The following is an 18,845-nucleotide window of genomic DNA, read 5'->3' on the forward strand; positions in this document are numbered from 1 at the left end:
TGGGACTCATGCCATTACCAAACACTTACTGAGGACGTGCAGGTGCTTGGCCCAAAGCTCTTGGCCCAAGACACACCTCTCCCTTCCCTTCTCTGTCTTCAAAGTGTCCTTACTTCAGGCCACCTGGGGCACCCCCAGAAAACATGTGCTTAGTGTTAGTACGAGTTCTGTTTCTGGGTGTCAGAGTAGGGCTTGCAGTAATGGGGTTTAGTTTGGGTCTTGAAATGATGTTGTTCATGTGGTTCCAGGATTTGCAAATTTTGAGGCCAGGAATAGGAATTTTAGGGGGAAACAGAATCCAGTCCTGCTGTGGCTACCCAGTCTCCACCAACGTACCTTTCCTTCTACCTAAATTGCCCTTTCTGTGGCCCCTTTTTGCTGTGTCAAGATGCTTTTTCTAACAGGGCATCTAGAGGGAAGAGACTTGTATAAGAACACACGTCAGAGAATGTCGGCTCAGAGGATTAGTAGGTGACGTGACTCTATTAATTTTACACACCTCTTTGGCCCCTCAAAGTGGGGAGTAGAGTCAGACCTGCAGGGTCTAATATTATATACACATAAAGTGAATACTATTAAAGTCCCACCCTGAGCTCCTCCACTCTGAGGTTGTAACAGGAATTTAAATTCTCCCAGAAGGAAGAGGCAGTGTTGAGATCCCCACCCCTTTACATGCCTGTGAAAGCATGAATTCATTCCATCCTCTTAAGACTTGGGGTTTGTCAGGGGATATACTGGAACATGCTAGACCTTTTGAGTATGGCAAGGAAATGAGTCACAGAGATCTGATGTGTTGGACTTTTGTGATAGATGTCAGGAGGAAGAGTAGTCCTTTTTCACTGGGATTCAGATGAATTACCTGAATATTTACTGAGTGTTTGTTTGTTTGTTTGGTTTAAATGTAAACATACATATCCTTTACATACATTGATATTCACAGAAGCCGGTTTTAGAATGCCTAAAAAAAGGAATATTGCAAACTGTGTGCTCTTTAGTTGATAGGAAATCATGTGTCTGGATTCTTGGCCAAACATCGTCATTTGAAGGACCAGGCCCAGGGGCTGGGTTTCAGAGCATGGGCTGCAGTCCTTTGCCTTTGTCCTAATGATACTGACTCCAACCACATGTTTTCCGAGACGACTAGAAACACTGGGGTTTGAGCCTTCAAGTGAACAGAATAAATGTGTTCGATTCTACTTGCAATGTTTTTCATAATTATTTTAAGCAATGACTTGATTCTTACTTATGCTTATTCTCTTTAAAAGTATTAGAAAGGAAGATATCCACAAGACAAAGTAGAGAGGAGCTGATAAGAAGGGGCGTTCTTAAGGAGTTGCCTGATCAAGGTGAGGAAATTAATCATACATTTAAAGTAACTTGATCCCTCATTCTTTGGTCTTTCTTTCATTTTCTTTTGAAATTTAAGATGATCATGGTCTTTGGGAGATAAAGCAGTGAGTATGGCCCTCTGAGAATCTTGCTTTAATTCAGAATGCCTTTGTGGGCTGCAGAGGATCGAAGGTATTCTAGAAAAGAAATTCAATGACCTTCTTGGTGAGTCCTTCACCGTATGTCACTAACCCTAAAGCTCTCCAAAGGTGAACTGGCTGAAGATACAGATAAGATACAAATGCTTATATGACCCCTCTTCTTTTCTTGAGTTTCAGTCTTTCTATACAAGTTATCTCAATTGTTTGAGTAAATGCAAAGTTTTAGCTTGGCTGGTGCCTTTGGGTTTCTTCAATCTACCAGTAAAAGAAAAAGAGAGAGAAAAGAAATGTCAATGTACCTCTTGTCCTTTATTCTCTATAATACATTCAAATGTTCAATCAGTAAGGCATGAATAGACAAATTAATCTGCTTTATGCATTCTCTCAAGTAATTTTCCTACCGTTGTGCTCTTTTCATTTCTTTGAATCTAATTGTCTTTCACCTTTTCACTAACAATTACTATTTCCAAGTATTTTTCCCCTGCCCCTAATCTTCCCCTGCCCCTTTTTATTACCCTCCCAAGAGGGAGTCTTGCTCAAAAAGACAAGGATTAGGTACAAACCAAGATAGACCCTCAGAAGAAGACACCGAGATTGATTATTTCTCCAAATAAGTAATGCCAAATAATTTTCATTGCTCCCACTACTATTAAAACTAAAGGGAATTTTTGTTGCAGAATTGTTGATTTACCTCATGCCTTCCCTTGCCCCACCCCCTGGATATTTACTGGGCTAAAGTTGTATTACTGTACTTTTATGAAACAAAGTATTATTAATTTGGAATTGAAATCATACTACTTCTCTTTTTCTGATAAATGTGCCTTGCAGAGAACATCTTTTGGAATTCACTATTTATAAACCCAAATGACACACTTTTTCCAACATCTGAATAATTCCTGAACAGGGCTAGGGAATGCTTTACTATTTGACTCCTGCTTCAAAGAATGTAGGGAAAAGTCTGGAATGAATAATACCATTTTTCTTGAGCCCTCACAGTTTTAGGCATTTGATTTCAATCTCTGACCTATTATACTTTTCTCATTCTGTTTTATGAATGAATTTTATGTCTTCTCTAGTTTCCCATTACTAGGAAGCTATTTATTTCCTGTCTGGGGCTTAAAAAAAAATTGCACATCCCTAACTTATTGTCAGTTGAAGGTAGACTTGAAATGTTAAAATCTGTCTCCCCTCTAATCTCTTGGGAGGCAGGAGAAAAATTACAAATCCACTGAGCAATCAATCCCCTTTCTGGGGAGAGTAATACTCTTTCTGGGGTTGGCCAGTGTAATTGTTTGGTATCGTTTATTTGGAAATTTAAAAAAAAAGGTTTTTTTTTTAATCTTTATTTATTTTTGAGAGAGAGACAGAGACAGAGTACAAGCAGGGGAGGGGCAGAGAGAGAGAGAGACACAGATTCCGAAGCAGGCTCCAGGCTCTGAGCTGTCAGCACAGAGCCTGATGTGGGGCTCAAACCCACAAACCGTGAGATCGTGACCTGAGCTGAAGTCAGATGCTTAACCGACTAAGCCACCCAGGCACCCCAATTTGGAAATTTTTTAAAGAAAGGAAAAATGGAAAAATTTATGATGAAACTGTTACCGAGTATGAAAGACAGATATAAAGACTCCCTTTTTTTTATCTGATTAAAAAATCATAGCTAGAAAAAAGTTTACTTTTTCTAAAAACAAGTGGCAATGGCCAGTTTAAAGAAATCCTTAGTGTTGATTGGTTTTTGCTCTGCCTAATCTGTTAAACTATGTACTTGATCGCTTATGATATCATATACTTATTTCCCAGAAATCGGACACTGGTTGACCTTTTTGTAACTTTTGTGAACTGAACATTACAAGTTTTAAAACATAAAAGAAGAAAAACAATTTTTCACCTAAACATACTGTAATAGGTTTAATGTTTGGGAAGCCATAAGTTACTGAATTGTACTTTCTGCCTTTTTCATGGCCCCTAAGTGGACCTATAGAAATGACCTAAACCTTGAAAGTTCCTGGTGATGCCTATAGTAAACAGTCTTTTCCCCTTTTCATCCAAGGGCTGGAAAAAATAGTTTTCTGTCATTTTTCCAAAAACAATTATCTTGAGAGTTTCGGTCTGTTTTCAGCTCTAGCCAGAGACTGGAAGCTGCTGTGCTTGGTGACAGCCTCCTGTCTTCTACCAGTGAAGATTCATTCTTTGCCTTGATCTGCTTGACCTTGCCTCAGCTCTCTTGACACTTACTGTCAATTTTGCCCTTTATTCAGTGAGCCAGATAGGCTTTTAGAATCCCTCCAGCTCCCCTAGGTTTGACCCATCCCACCACACCCCACCCCACCCCACCCCACCCCACCCCACACCCTCACTCTCAGCTATATTGTTATTATTATTATTCCTTTTAGATGATCTTTTTTACAGTAAGATCTAACTTCCAGCTAAAAGTTCAACAATTGGCCTTCTCTCCTGAGAATTCCAAGGTCTAGTCCAAGTTCCTTCCTTATTTCTGGTTCTTTCCTTCCATCTCTCCCCGTAGCTTTAACACGAGGGCAAGGAGATGTTTCTGCCTGCCTTCCAGCCTCCTTTCTTTCTCTCCTGTGGTGTACTTTTTAACCTTCTGATGAGTCACTCACCTTTTGGTCTCACAGCCTTCTCCTTATCTCTGTTTCTCTGTGAACTATATCCCAGATACACTTGTTTGAGCAGAAGGAGGTAAAGCCCCCAGACGTCTGTGTATCTCTTGGTTCACTTTAAGCTTACAACCTTTTTTGAGTTGCCTTTTGCCTTTGCACACGAATGCTCTTATTGCTATAACATCAGCGTCTTTCCCTGCTGTCCTTTGCCAGCACATGTGTGTGTGTTTTACTTACATACATAAACTGTATCAAGGACTTAACTTATTCTAACTCTACAATAACGTACAAAACTAGAAAACTTTTTCAATAGACACGCCAATTAGTTATTAATAACTTCATCTCTACTGTGTTTTATTCTTGAATTCTGTATTTATCACATATGTGTCTCCTTTTTCTACAGTTATTTTCATATGCACTAGCTTTATTTCATACCTCAAAGTAAGTATCTTTCCACTTTGTTGACTTTATGTGATAATCCAATTTCTTATTGCACCTTGACTATTAATTTTCTCTCTAGCTTTTTTGTTCTAGATTTTAAAAAATCGGTTCTTTAACCTACTACAGAATTCTAGCTTAATAAGGGTTGAAACAGAATTAATTTTCATTAACATAACTTCAGCATATTTTTGTTATCAACTAAAGCCAGAGAACTCAAAGGTAAATTTATATTTGGGTTGCCTAAAAATTGAGGTTTTTTTATATAAAGAAGTGGTTTTCTACTTTGTTTGGAATTTTCCATTCTTGCATTAGTTTTTGGTTTTCCTGTGTCTAATACCTGGACATTACATTATGTCTCCCCTCCCTTGTTTTTAATAGTGAATTCCTTGGGATCTAATAATAAGAATGAAGAGTCTTTTGGTTTCATTTTGGTTTGACCTATACTCTTCGAAAAGTATTACCTTAATTTTATTGAAATAGTTAAGATTTATTTGCAATGGCATTACCTTCAATTATTGTCTATTTTACTTTTATACAGGAACCAGATTATAGGTACTTGGAAGTTATATGGCTTAAGCAACAATTTCGTTTTCATTTTGAGCATGACATAATTCCATGATATGTATTTTTCTTATTAAAATGTCATGCCTGTTTTTGTGGAGAAGGCCAATGGATTTTATTGTTGAGCCAAAGCAGTTCAGTCATATTTAATGAAAATTTGAGAGATGATCTCTGTTTTATTTGTAACGATTGCCAAAATAAGATTAATAAAAAACTGCATAAGAATAGCTGTAATCATGCATTTCTTCAAGTTTGCAAAGTCAAAACTTCAACTTTATTATTATTATTATTATTATTATTATTATTACTTTTACAATGGTAGCAAAGCCTCTTCAAATGTTCCATATATGACCTAAGGTTAATCTTTTCAAGTATCACTGAGTTAAGAGTTTATGCGAAATCTCATTCACTTTTGAAGCTTCTAAAAATTATGAAAGTTCAGGGATTAAAATTAGTTATTTCTGATTTAGATAACATATTGCAAATTTTATTTTCAGTTGTGATTTTCAAAAAGTTCCTCTGCAATTACTTTTTCTTTTAATTACATGTTTTTCCCCCTAATGTTTTCAAATTATTATTAGGTCACATTAAAGGCTTTTGGTCAGTTATATGTGACAATGATCTGAATACATTTTAATACTTTCATAAGTAAGAAAATGAAAATAAAATTAGCCTCACTACTAGCTTTTCCTGAATACAGAGTGGCAGTTATCTTTCTATGTAAAGTTAGCATATCATAGATGCAACAATCTGGAGACAGTGGCAGTTGGAAAATTTCATATTATCCCTCTTATCATTTGTATGTGTAACTACATTTCATGTTATTTGTGTACTTATATTCACCTTGTGTTTTTAGTGCTTGTTAAAATGTTTATTCCATTTTTCAGATTTCTCCTTTTACCGTTCAGTGTCTGAATGACAGAGACTCCTAAGTCCTGACTTCAGCAAAACCAAACGCAAGAAGAGAAGGGCTGTGCTGCCCTGGGATATTTCATAATTAGGATAATAATTTCTACTGTCCTAAAAGGGCACGTGGATATCCCCACCATTACTGTTTTTCCCCCAAGACTAAGGATTTCCTAGCTCTTTTTGTTTGAATGAAATGTTTAGTAAAACATGGTGAAACAATACAGGATGTATTTGGTTCCCAGGGCCTGATACATGAACCCAAACCCTATAGTCCTAATAACTGGAAAACTGGGTTTTAAGAAAACCATCAAGTTAGACATCTAGGTGTTTCTTTCCCCATTTTAGATGGAGATGTAACAGTTAACTTTGAAAATTCAAACGGGCACATGATACCCATCGGAGAGGAATCTACCCGAGAGGAAAATGTAGTAAAATCTGAAGAAGGTAATGGCTGTGTAGCTGAAAAAGCACCACCTCTGGAGGAAAAGGCAGAAGATAAGAAAGGTAAAATCAAGAGAAACCCCCTATTCTTTTGTTTCAATACAGCTCAATATTGAGAATCAGGTCTTAGGCTCCAAACAGTGATTCTTAGGTTAGGACCAGTTAGAGAGAGAGCAGGTTTGCAAATACAAAGAAGAGAGAAATTATAACTAGTGAAGAGAAATAGGATGATTTTCTTAGGTAGATGCGTCCATTTTGTAAGCACATCGTTATTTATTTTTTTATTTAATTAATTAACAATCAATTAAGCATTAATTAACAGTAATAATCAGAAGGGATATTCTCTTCAATCATTAGAGAGCTGGGAATTTTTTTTTAATGTTTATTTTTGAAAGAGACAGAGTATGAGTGGGGGAGGGGCAGAGAGAGAGGGAGACATAAAATCTGAAGTAGGATCCAGGCTCTGAGCTGTCAGCACAGAGCCCAATGTAGGGCTCAACCCCCTCAAACCATGAGATCATGATGTGAGCCAAAGTCAGATGCTTAACCGACTGAACCACCCAGGCGCCCCATATCTGGGAATGTTACCCTTTCCTTGGAAGCTTTTTTTTTTTTTTTAAGTTTATTTATTTTGGGAGAGGGAGCACACAAGCGGAGCAGGGGCAGAGAGAGGGGGAGAGAGAGAAAGAGAGAGAGAGAGAGAGAGAGAGAGAGAGAAGAGAGAGAATATCCCAAGCAGGGTCTCTCCACTGTTAGCACAGAGCTGACGTGGGGCTTGATTGCATGAACCATGAGATCATGACCTGAGCTGAAAATCAAGAGTCGGATGCTTAACCAACCGAGCCATCCAGACGCCCCCTCAGAAACTTCATGTCAGTATTATGTTTATTATTTTTTTTTTTTTTTTTTAGAAAAAATGGTATCAATCTGAATATCTTTTTTACTGGTTAGAACTGACCCCTGTGAGCATGTCAGCATGGTAGGACATTAAAACCAAGATGTTTCAGCATAGCACTGTCTCCATTAGTAGGAGCTTGGCTGGTGGCATCCAGATACTTAATGTTGTAGGTCCTAGTTGAGGTTCTAGACATGTCTGAGAGAGACCCAGGAATAGTTCCCAGAGATGCTAGGGACTGTGGTTACTGTATTAACCACAGAAACCTGCTTTATGATTTGTCTGTGCAATTGGAAATTTCAAAACATGCCAGGGGCAATTATGCTATTCTCTGAAGTCTTCTTTAAAGACCTTGGTTTCTAGAGTGAATATGCTATGGTCAGTTAAGATACCAGCAAAATATATGTCTATCAAGGACCCCTCAAGACATTCACAAGTTCCTGGTCACTGGTTCTAGATGATTCCATGCAGCATAGAAATGAATCCTTAGGAGACAGACTGTTTCCTGTTCTATAATGTCTGCCTATGAGTTGAATGGCAAAACTTGTCAGACCTAGTTTAAGTTCTGTAGGCATTTTGAGAATTCTTAGAAACCGCTGAAAGCAAACTTCTCTTCCTCTGTTCTTGACCCAAATCCTTCAAAGACAAAAGAACAAAAACAAAGAAACAAAAGGGCATTTGACAGATATTGTAACTTAAAATTACTTTCTCTGAAAGTCCATAACCCCTTGTTTGCATTTAATTAGCCTGCAGAAGTTTTAGAAGCCCTATTAACAATCTGTTAGAAATTTATTGTTTTGCTTTATTCAATATTAAGCATAGTATTCAGGGGCTTTCCTTAGTCCTGCTCCTTGAAAGACTCTGGTTAAACTTACAAGTACTGACTATAAGAAATTAATATTTTTAATGATAATATCCCTGGAACATAAAGAGAAAACAGACCTACATAGATTTCAAGGGGATTAATTTGAAAGTATTCATGCAAATAGTGATTTTTTTTTTTTAAGTCCAACTGTCCTGTCTCACCAAACTGTTGAATTTCAAATCCATCTGTGGTTTGTCCCTGATACAGTCTTTTCACATTCAAGAATCACACCCTTAAAAAAAAGAAAAATCACACCCGTCATTATGGAACAGTCCATCATTGGTGCTTGTCTGGTCCGTGTGGCACGTCAGTCATTGGGCTGGCCTAACTTCAAAGGAAGTGTTTCCCTTATCAACCTAATAAAGCGTTGCTGACAGTTTTATGTTAATTAAGCCAGCAGGCCCTGATGTTCTAAACAGATGGCAGACCCATAGTCCTAGGTCCACGGATGTTTGAGAGTGTGTTTGCTTCCTTATTCTTTACTTAGAATTAGTACATTCAGTTCTTTTTGGTCAAATAAGGTCCAAGATAGCGTCTTGCTTAGCTAGTCTGTACTGAAAGAGATAGAAATAAATGCTGGACATGCTGCCATATCACTAATAAGGCAGCAAAGCCTCCCTCTCACAGTGTGGATGGTGCACCTGCCAGAGCCACACTGAAAGTGGGGGGAAGCATTTGGTGTGGAAGCTGCTTCCTGCGAGTAAAAAAGAACGTCACTCATGACTCACGTTACAGAGTATTACGTTAAATAGAAAATACCTCATACACCAAGATCACCATTTATTTCTCTGGAAAGATAGCATTTAATTCCAAACAACAACCCAAGATTCCCTTTTCCTTCTGCTCCTTTCATGGTCTCACTGTCATGCAAATCCACGATCCCATGTCCTTAATTCACCCTTTGGCTGTTCCTAATTCCTTTTTGGGGGGTAAAATGCTCCCTTTGCTTTCACGTGAAACGAATTTATCCAAGAGTGTTATTTGATCCATCGATTAGTTATATTTGCAAAACGATATCATGTGCCTTTACAGTCCCAAATGCTTGTATCCCTTTTTAAGATAATGTGTCCGTACTCTAATAGTTGAAACATGGAGATCAAAGAAAACAAAATAAATGGCAAGTGCCCTTTCCATTATACCATGTGTGGGTTCTGCCCAGGACACTTGGGTGTTCCTGGGTCTCTGATCCTCACCGGAATCTCAAGTTGGTACTTGGGCCTCTGATGCCCAATACTGCTGACTTTTCCCTTAAAACCTTCAGGGCTTTTAGTCTCCCATTATTCTTTCTCAGTAAGTGCGTTTAAATATATAAGAAAAACTGATCTGTATTGTGTTAAAGATACATTGGTGTTAAATGTAAGAAATCTGAAAATTATTTGATACTATATCCATTGAGGTATTAGAGAGCACTTTCAATGAAGTAACAAGTGATTGACATGCATCTGTTTCACAAACAAGAATGAAGGTCTACCATAGGTAAGACTTTGCTGGGACCAGAAAAAGAATGGTGAGTCAGAAATGCCCTCTGACTTCAAGCAGATTATGGCCTCCGGGAGACCAGCATCAAAACACCTGAGTACAGGGAGCCAAAGAGTTTGCGGTGAGAACCACATTTGGTTCTTAGAAGCAGGTATTTCCAAACTGAGACCTGAAGGAGACAAGGAGGTAGTCATGTGACGGAGAGGAATAGGAGCAAAGGTGACTTCTAGGTAAGGCGAGGGCCACATGCTGTTCTCAGGTTCGCTCTAAGTGCCGACCTGAACGTTCCATGGGGTGGAAGGAGCCACACTTGGAATTATAGTAAATAGCTCTCCTCCAGACCATATTGTTTTGAAGCATAGTATCTGTATCAACCCAGAGTGACTAGGCACCCGATCCTTACCCTCCTCTTGGAAAAGTAATACTCATATACACCATCAGTTTATATCATGCCTTCAGATCACATGGTAATAATCAAAAATACAATAGCTTCCTTCATACCTCCCAGATACAAGTAGAGAGTTTGTTCTCTACTAAGGTGTTGTTGATAACTATCGGCCAGTCACGTTCATTGAATAGACCTCGTGTTTAAAGCATTGTGTTTAATGGGATATGACATTTAAAAAGTTTTATTTATTTATTAAAAAAAAATTTTTTTTTTTAACGTTTATTTATTTTTGAGACAGAGAGAGACAGAGCATGAACGGGGGAGGGGCAGAGAGAGAGGGAGACACGGAATCGGAAGCAGGCTCCAGGCTCTGAGCCGTCAGCCCAGGGCCCGACGCGGGGCTCGAACTCACGGACGGCGAGATCGTGACCTGAGCTGAAGTCGGACACTTAACCGACTGAGCCACCCAGGTGCCCCTAAGAAGTTTTTTTTAATGTTTATTTATTTTTGAAAGAGAGAGACAGAGAGCGAGTGAGGGAGGGGCAGGGAGAGGGAGACACAGCATCCGAAGCAGGCTCCAGGCTCTGAGCTGTCAGCACAGAGCCCGACGCAGGACTTGAACTCACGAACCGCGAGATCGTGACCTGAGCTGAAGTCAGATGCTTAACCGATTGAGCCATCCAGGCGTCCCGAGGGATATGACATTTTAGACAAAACGAATTTTCAGTTCAGTCAGAAGAGCATACAGTTTGCATACAGACATACACCCCACTTAGGGTTCTCCACAGACTAGACATAAATATTGGCCCTCTGGCAAACACGTACAGAGAGCATTGGCAGAGTCCACAGAGGACAGAGGTGTGGATGGTGCTTGTCCACGAACACGAAGAGCTCACACTCAGCGGGTTCACTTTCAGCCTAGGTGGGATTGTCACTCCCAGCTGTCGCAGAGTGACCATCTCCTCCCTCCCAAACCCAGAAACCGCATTCTTCGGGGCACAGCTTTAGAATTTGAAACCTTAGGCAGAAAGAAGTCAGATCTCCAGCGATAGGCCCGTGTGGACAGGCGAAGAGCTGTGAAGGTTTATAGCGTGAGAGAGAATGGAGATGCCCGGTGCTGGAGATGAGTGAGTTCATGGGCTCTCACCGTGGAGAGGACTTGATCTCTGTGCATTATGCAGCTGTCTAATCTTACAAAGAATAATCTCAAGAAGTATGTAAAGAGTAGGCCTTTGCCCCACATCACAAGTCAACATAGATTTATATGTTTTATGTTGAAATGAAGTGATTTGCGTGTACCATCAACTTGTATTGTTCTTGACTCTGACTTTTGTGAGTAAGTGGCCTTCTGCTTCAGACCAGGTAGGTTAGGAGAGTCACTATTTAGCTAGAAAGATACAATGTACATACAACACAAAGACACACATACAAAGTAGCCTCTGGTAAATACTGAGTAAGTAGCTCAGACCATAAATATAAGAAAAGTTCAGTGGCAGGAGGGGACTGTGGTAGGTTTCATGGCTGGGAGAAGATAAAATAAAAGCTTTATTGATCAACTACTATAACTCGAATCATTCTTTTTTTTTTAATTTTTTTAAAAATAATTCATTTATTTTTGAGAGAGAGAGTACAAGCGGGGAGGGGCAGAGAGAGAGGGAGACAAAGGATCCGAAGTAGGCTCCACACTGACAGCAGCGAGCCCAGTGCGGGGCTCGAACTCACGAACTGTGAGATCATGACTTGAGCTGAAGTCAGACGCTCAACCAACCGAGCCATCCAGGTGCCCCTCTTTATATATATCTATATCTATCTATATCTAGATATAGATAGATATAGATAGATATAGATAGATATAGTTATGTAGATATATATAGATATAGATAGATATAGATATATATATAGATAGATAGATATGTGGATGGATGGGATGTAGTCCAAAAAATGGGGGGAATTCTCAGTTTTTACTCACAAGAATGAGAAATGAAACAAAAGAGATCATAATAAAATAGGATGCATTCTAATATCAAAGCCCTTTCTTGGTCATTCAATAATGGGAGGCTATATCCAGTAAAGGCTTGGTCTTGTCTTAACACTGTCTTTTTTTTTTTAATTGTGTTCCATTTTTAAAGAAATGCTGCTTAGCTCTTTGGACCAGAACTGTATTTTAATTTATTTTAATTTCAGTCAGCCACTATTAGAAACAATACAGATGTGAGTACATGAATGAACACCCAGCATTTCCACTTTTGATAATGAGAGACTCAGACCGTTTCTCTTCCAGTTAGGCAAAATCTTGTGAGAGGCTTCTGTTCTTAGGTATGAATTATCGTTTAATGGATTCCAACCTTTGTCTTTTCAAAATTGTTACCTGTGTTTACATGTCAAAACAAATTTGATATTTGGGGGGATTCTGTGCCCTCTGTACCTGTAGTTGTGACACTGTTTGAAAAGGTCAGAGGAAGTTACTAAAAAACGGGAATTGTGTTCCTGGGAGAGCTTGAGAATATTTTAATAGTAGAAAGTAGTGTATTCTTCAGTGCGCTGTGCTTCTCCACAAGCACAGGATTGTGGATTCTACAGGAAAGGATTCTACAGTGTCTCCCTTAGCTTAGAAAATTACTGATGTTTGACCACAATGAGACAGCGCTCATATCCCTTTCTGGTTGAGGGTGTGAGTTCTCCTGAGAGAAGGTCTCTCCTCAGAGGGTATGAAGGTCATGGAGTCCAGTCACTGCCTCGCTGTCAGCCCCCTGGCGTCACGTGCAGTGGGCTAACCAGCCACACCCAGGTGCCCTTCCGTTTTGTTAAGTTTCAATTGAGCCCTCCTGCCCGTATCCTCACCCGGCAGCCTCCGGTGTCACGGCAGGTGTCAGCCCCTGGCAGTGGACATTGGGGCTCCTCCTCAGCACAACTCCATCAGAGTAACTTGGGCAACCTGTTTTATCACAGGAATGGCGTATGTACGCAGACAGTGCGCCCCAGTTTGGCTTTCGGCCTTGGTACCTTTGGTCCGTTTTCCCCCCCAGCTGTGCCCCCTCTGGTGTAGAACCCACACTGGTTCCCAAGGGCCAAGCAGCCGCGTGTTTGTATCACTGTCGCCATATGTCTTGCTCCTTCCGTTTATGTGGTGTCTGTCTGTATCAGTGTGCTTCTGTTCACTTTCTCATTTATAGAGAACACTGAAAACCACCCTGAAACACCGGCTCCTGCTCCACCTCCTCCAGCTCTTCCTAAGCCTAAACCCAAACCTAAACCCAAAAAAACACCGGGGCCTCCAAAAGGGGCTGCTGCTGGGGTAAGCCCCAAGGGTGACGAAGTGCCTCCTATTAAAAAAATTACCAAGGCTCCTGGTAAGCAGGTCCCCGTCCCTCCACCCAAGCCAGCAAGCCGAAACACGACCCGAGAGGCTGGTGAGTATGCCCCCTGGGGGCTGGAGTCGAGGGTGTTTGGCTCTGGGTGGGGCTGATTGCTTCTAGAAATGATGGACTTTTCGGTGTCTGGTGTCTTAGAATGTAACACCGGTGGATTTAGTTTTGACATAGACAGTACACAGGAGGTTCCTTTGTTGCCGTCTCTACCAAAGGAAAGTCAACCAGTTGATTAGTTGACCTCATTACTTTTTGGGTGAAGAGACCTCTTTCACCCTAACTATCCACTCTCTGTGTAAGAACCAGTGCAAGAATTCAGGGCGTCATATGCCTGATGAATGGCCGTGATCTGATAGCGCATTATGTACACACCGACTGGCCTTCTGCCTATTTCAGTTTCTGGGTGGCCTTTTGGCTTGGGTTTTCCGTCCAAATTATCTTAAGTTGCACAGAAGAAAACAACACTTACATCTTTGACGTTTCTGCTGGCTCTTAGTATCTTAAGTCTTTCCGCACACACAGTCATTTCTCTACTGACAAATGCCGAAGGATCCTATCAGGTCAGCCCCACGCCACCACCCTCTACGGTGCAGTCACAGCCATTTCAATGGAGTTGAGAGCCACAGGCTCAGTGTCCACCCTCCACGCTGTTTTCCAGACTTCAGTGTATTGGAAGCAACAGCGTCCTAGAAGTCCATTTACAAGTCACTAGAGCACACTGCCAGAGGTGGTTTGGGGGACCTACGGTAACTGCTTGTAATGTGTGTCCCACTTTCCGTTCAAATCAGAGACGCTTAATGCAAAGTGGTGCTCCCAGTTTTCCCATGAAGTAGAATAAAGAAGCTTCCAGGTCCACCAGCTTTAAAAAGGACAGTCATCAAAGTATACACGCTAAATGGGTTTTCCCATTAACATGCAAAAAATTCTCCTGTGGTAGCAAACCTTATTTTCCTTAAAATCAGCAGCAGCTTTCTTGCCATTGGCTACCAGAATATGCCTTCGTATTGATCTTTTTCCCTCCATCGTTTATACCCATGATGCTCAAATGCGGAGAAGGGCTTAGTTGACAGTATAATGGAACTCCAAATACAAATAGGTATTTCTCTACCTGTGCTCCTCTCTTCAGCCTTCGACCTTGAGTGTCTGAGTGTTTGCTAAAAAGCTCTGAAATGATATGTCTCAGAACATTGTGCTCACAGTGCCTATGGGCCATTTCCTCAGCCACCAGCTGCCCTTCCCAGGTCAGCGTCCATTCTTATTGGTATCTCTGTGTTTCCCAGACTACCTTGCAAACCCTGCAAGCAGTGCTTGAAATGAGGCAGGCAGTGGTCCACTTCTTAAAGAAAAGCCCAAATCACCCATGCTGGGGAATTGCACAGACTTTCCCATTTCTTGTGCCCCATGTGGTAGCAGCTCACGACTGACTCGACTTAGACACTCTCTTACTTCTCTCAGAAGAAAGCTGGTGACTAATGCCAGGGCAGGGGACAGCTTGCATGAGAGATTTTGACTTATTTCCAGATATTTTACTTGAAGGCTTATTTATAGATTCTTGATCTTCTAGGAGAATACTACAGTCATATTATTATCCATTGTTTTAAAAGAGGTTCCACTGGCCCATAGTGTGAATAACAGCATTGCTCTTCTCTCAGGCCATCACAGAGAGACAGAAGTTGCATTGAACTATACCAACAAGCCAGTTGTGCAAGGATACTTTCATCAACTGCTGATTAAACTCCTTCAGAATCCAGCTGATACTGTATTTGTAACCCTCTAGAGTTTTCTACATGGCACCTTTGTTTTACTTGAATAATGTTGTTGGCCTTCCAGAAAAGTAACTCCAAATACTACTCTTGATTTGTAGTCAGATGAGTTAAGTTCTTGTAAAAGCTATCAATTAAGATTCTTCTTCAATTCCTAAGTTAGTATAGACCTCCAGATAACCAGATACTGGCTTAGCACATTCACCTGCTTGGTGAGTGAAATAAGGTCATATCTCTGGTATTTTTTTCTTTCTCATTGTTACACACAGTGTAAACACAGAAGTATTTAACGGAGGAGAGATAGCTTTACTTTTTTTAGTCATGGTCTTAATTCAGGGTAACTTATGTAATACGGTTGATTTCAGCAAAGTCTTGTCATTTTAGAAGATACATAAAGAAGTATCTCGAAAAGTGTGACTTGAAGTTCTGCTCCAGGCATTGCAAAACTTGTCTTTTCCTTTAAGTGCAGCTCAAGTTACCTTGGCTGTTACAAAAGAAAGAAGTTTCTGTAAAAAAAAAAAAAAAAAAAAAAAAAAAAAATATATATATATATATATATGTATATATATATATATATATATATATATATACACACATACATATACACACATATATATCTCTGTGTATATATCTATATATATAGAGAGAGAAAGAGGTATCTATCTCTATATTTATATCTATCTATCTATCTATCTATATAATACACATTGATATGTGAAATGGATTCTGTTCGGTTTACCTAAGAAAATTGAACATGTTTAGACATCAAATCCTTAGATCTTTGTTGGGAAAAATACATTTAGAATGGACTTAGATAGTAAAAATATGCTTAATACCTTTGTCTTATTAGGAAGTGAAGATTGTTAGCTTCAAAGAAGTAGTGTTAGCATGCCCAGACTTGGGGTAGTATGAATTCTAGTTGTGTGTATCTAAAATAATAAAGCCCCCAAGGAATAGAGGTTTCTTTTAAGCCTGGATCTTGTCACCAAGTGAAACTCACTTTTTTAAAGTATATTGGAGTTGATGACGTCTTACATCTCATTGTTTATTCCCTTATTTGTTCTTTATCTCTTGACCCTCCCAGCCAACTTCAATAAAGTTATAAGCATAAAGGTAAGTTACAGTCACATCTGTTGTGGATGGGCTCCATAATGCTAACAAGGAGGTATTTTCTAATAGTTCTACGCACAATAGTTTAACCCCTCACGGAAAAGAACACATCACATTACAATGGAAGAAGCAATTAGGAGAAATTTATAGATAGTAAAGGTCATGAAACAAAAGACTGTGTCTCCCAAAATGATACCCAAAAAAAGCAGAGTTAAGCTTTGTTTTCCTGAAAGTGGTTTGGTTGAAGGCAGTCCCATCCAAAAGTCAGACTATCCTTCTAATGGTCACAACCATCCTCCGGTGAAGACCTTCTAGGAACAGAAGTGGCAAGGAAGATTGGATTTGTGAAAGTGTCACAAGATCGGAGAACGACACTTCTTTCTCTTCACGTTATTCGAATGCTCCCCATTTAGAAATTTTTTTTTGCAAAAAACCATCTTTTCTGCCTTTTGATATTTTGAAGAGGACTTGTTTTTCATATGTGGCCATATGTTTTTACTCTGCCCCATCACCACTGTAGACGGAGGTGTGGGCCAGCCTGGCCAGCTTCTCTCTCTGGAGCCATGGGGATAACTAGTTTGGAGTTGAGTACATTTGTTTCTGGTCCGGAAAGGAGCTAGAGGCACATACTGGGGCTGTTTCTGAATGTGGGCCACTCCACTCCCAAATAGACATCACAGAACATGTATAATTTGTGATGCGTACCAGCTGTCTGTACCCAGACAGCTGTTGTCTGTCTTCTGTACACTGTAATGTTCCTTCTTTGGAGCATACAAGGGCTTATTCAGGTGACCTGTAGGACAAGGAGCATTTCCCTTTGGCTGGGCCCAGCTAAAAAAAAAAACTAGAGGGACTCCTTGGTCTCCTTAGGAGAGGACTCTTGTCCCCTAGGGTTTTGCCTTCAGCATCACTGGCTCCCTCCTAGATTTGAGGTAAGGAGGGGGCAGAAAGTAAAACTTATCATTATTAGTCTATTTTCTTGTATTCAACAAATGTTCACATTTTGAGGAGAACATCATGATTTGACAATTGCAACTCGTTCGTTTATTTAAAAGGCTTCTTTGACTTTTAATGCAAAATCTCTCTATTTTAGCTGGTTCCTCTCATTCAAAAAAACCAACTGGGTCCAAAGCATCAGCTTCACCATCGACTTCCTCCACCTCATCTCGTCCTAGAGCTTCAAAGGAGACACTTTCTAGCAAAACAGGGACAGTGGGAATCACAAAGGGCAAGAAAAAAACCGGCAAGCAGCCAACCTCTCGACCGTCCTCAGAGGCAACCACTTCTGGCACGTCCGACCTTGGAGGAGACCCTTCCGAGACGAGGGTGGAGAGTCTCAAACCTGAGCAGACCGTCCCTGGGACCGATGAGCAGACCACAGGCAAACCCGAGTCTGCGGTGCCTCCACCCCCTGTGGCTTCACCCCCTGCTCCCCCCGCCCCTCCACGTACTCTCGAGGAGCAGTGCACTGTTGCCCCAGACACGCCTGTGGTCCTGGTCAGCGATGGAGCTGCCCTGCCCGCCCCTGCCTTAGACCCGAGTCAGCTTCTCTGGACTGAAGAGCCAACCAACAGAACCACTGTCCTCTCAGGCACTGGCTTAAGTGTTAGAGAAAATGCAAAATGGTGAGTCGGGGCATAAACCCCATGTTCTGTCTGTATCCCCTGTTAAGTTGAGTACTGAAGATCACTGAACCACTCTCTTGGAGATGAACGTGGAACCGACTTGGTGACTGTTAGGTAAACACACATGTTTTTCATAGCCCTGGCCCAGGAATGTCATAGGCAACTGAGAAAATGACAACTGTCCTCATGACAGGTACCACTGCAGATCTTTGGCTTTTAAGTATATTTAGAGCCTGCTCCATCCCTGCTCAGCAGCCCCTTTTCTTTTCCTTGGACAGTTCCCTTTGCTTTCCTAAAAGCGGTTACTTTAAGTCTTGACTACTCGTGTCCAGATTGCTCACCCATTCCTGCCCACGAGTCATTTAGCCTTCTCTTCCTCTAAGAAAATAAAGACCATCAGGTAAGAACGCTCTCAGATTCCATCTCCTTTTCCTGTAGCCTCAGACGGGCTCCCTTTCTTGCTTCCTCAGTTCACCACCCGACTCACATGTTAACCTCCCCTCTGACACATTTCAGTGCTCATCCAGACAGAATCGTTGTTGCAGCTACTCTCCTCTGGCAGCCCTTTTTTCCTACCCATGGGCCAGGACTAAACCGTATATCTGTTTGCCAGTATATCCCCAGCAACCAGTGCAGAATCTGGTATGCCACAGACATGACGTCATCCAGTTGCCCAAGCCAGAAACCTGGGATTCATCCTAAGGGTCCTCATTCTTCTTCGTTCCCTGCATCTAATCCCTCACAAAGTCCTATATATTTTCTACTTAAAGACAAAAAAAACACATTAGCTCTCCTGTCCCTCGGGTATGAAGGGAGGGCTGCCTGGGTATAGTAGACGTTATAACCAATTCTGTCCAGGGAAGCGTTAGAGCTCTTAAATCCAAACTGTTCT

General features: G+C 40.7%; 1 protein-coding gene and 1 long non-coding RNA gene across 7 annotated transcripts in view; one reads left to right on the forward strand and one right to left on the reverse strand.

The window, feature by feature from the left end:
- The window catches only part of PHACTR2 (phosphatase and actin regulator 2), a 273,426-nt gene that overhangs the window by 200,959 nt on the left and 53,622 nt on the right, over positions 1 to 18,845 (forward strand). For 4 of the 6 annotated variants that reach the window (XM_060614415.3, XM_060614414.3, XM_060614417.3 and 1 more), the window contains exons 3-6: positions 1,266 to 1,346; positions 6,365 to 6,523; positions 13,261 to 13,497; positions 17,422 to 17,953. In XM_060614415.3, the coding sequence (XP_060470398.2) occupies positions 1,266 to 1,346; positions 6,365 to 6,523; positions 13,261 to 13,497; positions 17,422 to 17,953 (1,009 nt within the window). The remainder of the gene's footprint in view (positions 1 to 1,265; positions 1,347 to 6,364; positions 6,524 to 13,260; positions 13,498 to 17,421; positions 17,954 to 18,845) is intronic. The other 2 variants (XM_060614419.3, XM_060614418.3) reach the window with 1 other exon arrangement.
- The window catches only part of LOC132666350 (uncharacterized), a 29,565-nt gene continuing 12,400 nt past the window's right edge, over positions 1,681 to 18,845 (reverse strand). Inside the window, exon 5 of the long non-coding RNA XR_009604621.2 lies at positions 1,681 to 1,745. This is a non-coding gene — a long non-coding RNA (uncharacterized LOC132666350). The remainder of the gene's footprint in view (positions 1,746 to 18,845) is intronic.

The sequence above is a fragment of the Panthera onca genome, chromosome B2, assembly GCF_046562875.1.
Source record: "Panthera onca isolate mPanOnc1 chromosome B2, mPanOnc1 haplotype 2, whole genome shotgun sequence".
NCBI lineage: Eukaryota > Metazoa > Chordata > Mammalia > Carnivora > Felidae > Panthera > Panthera onca.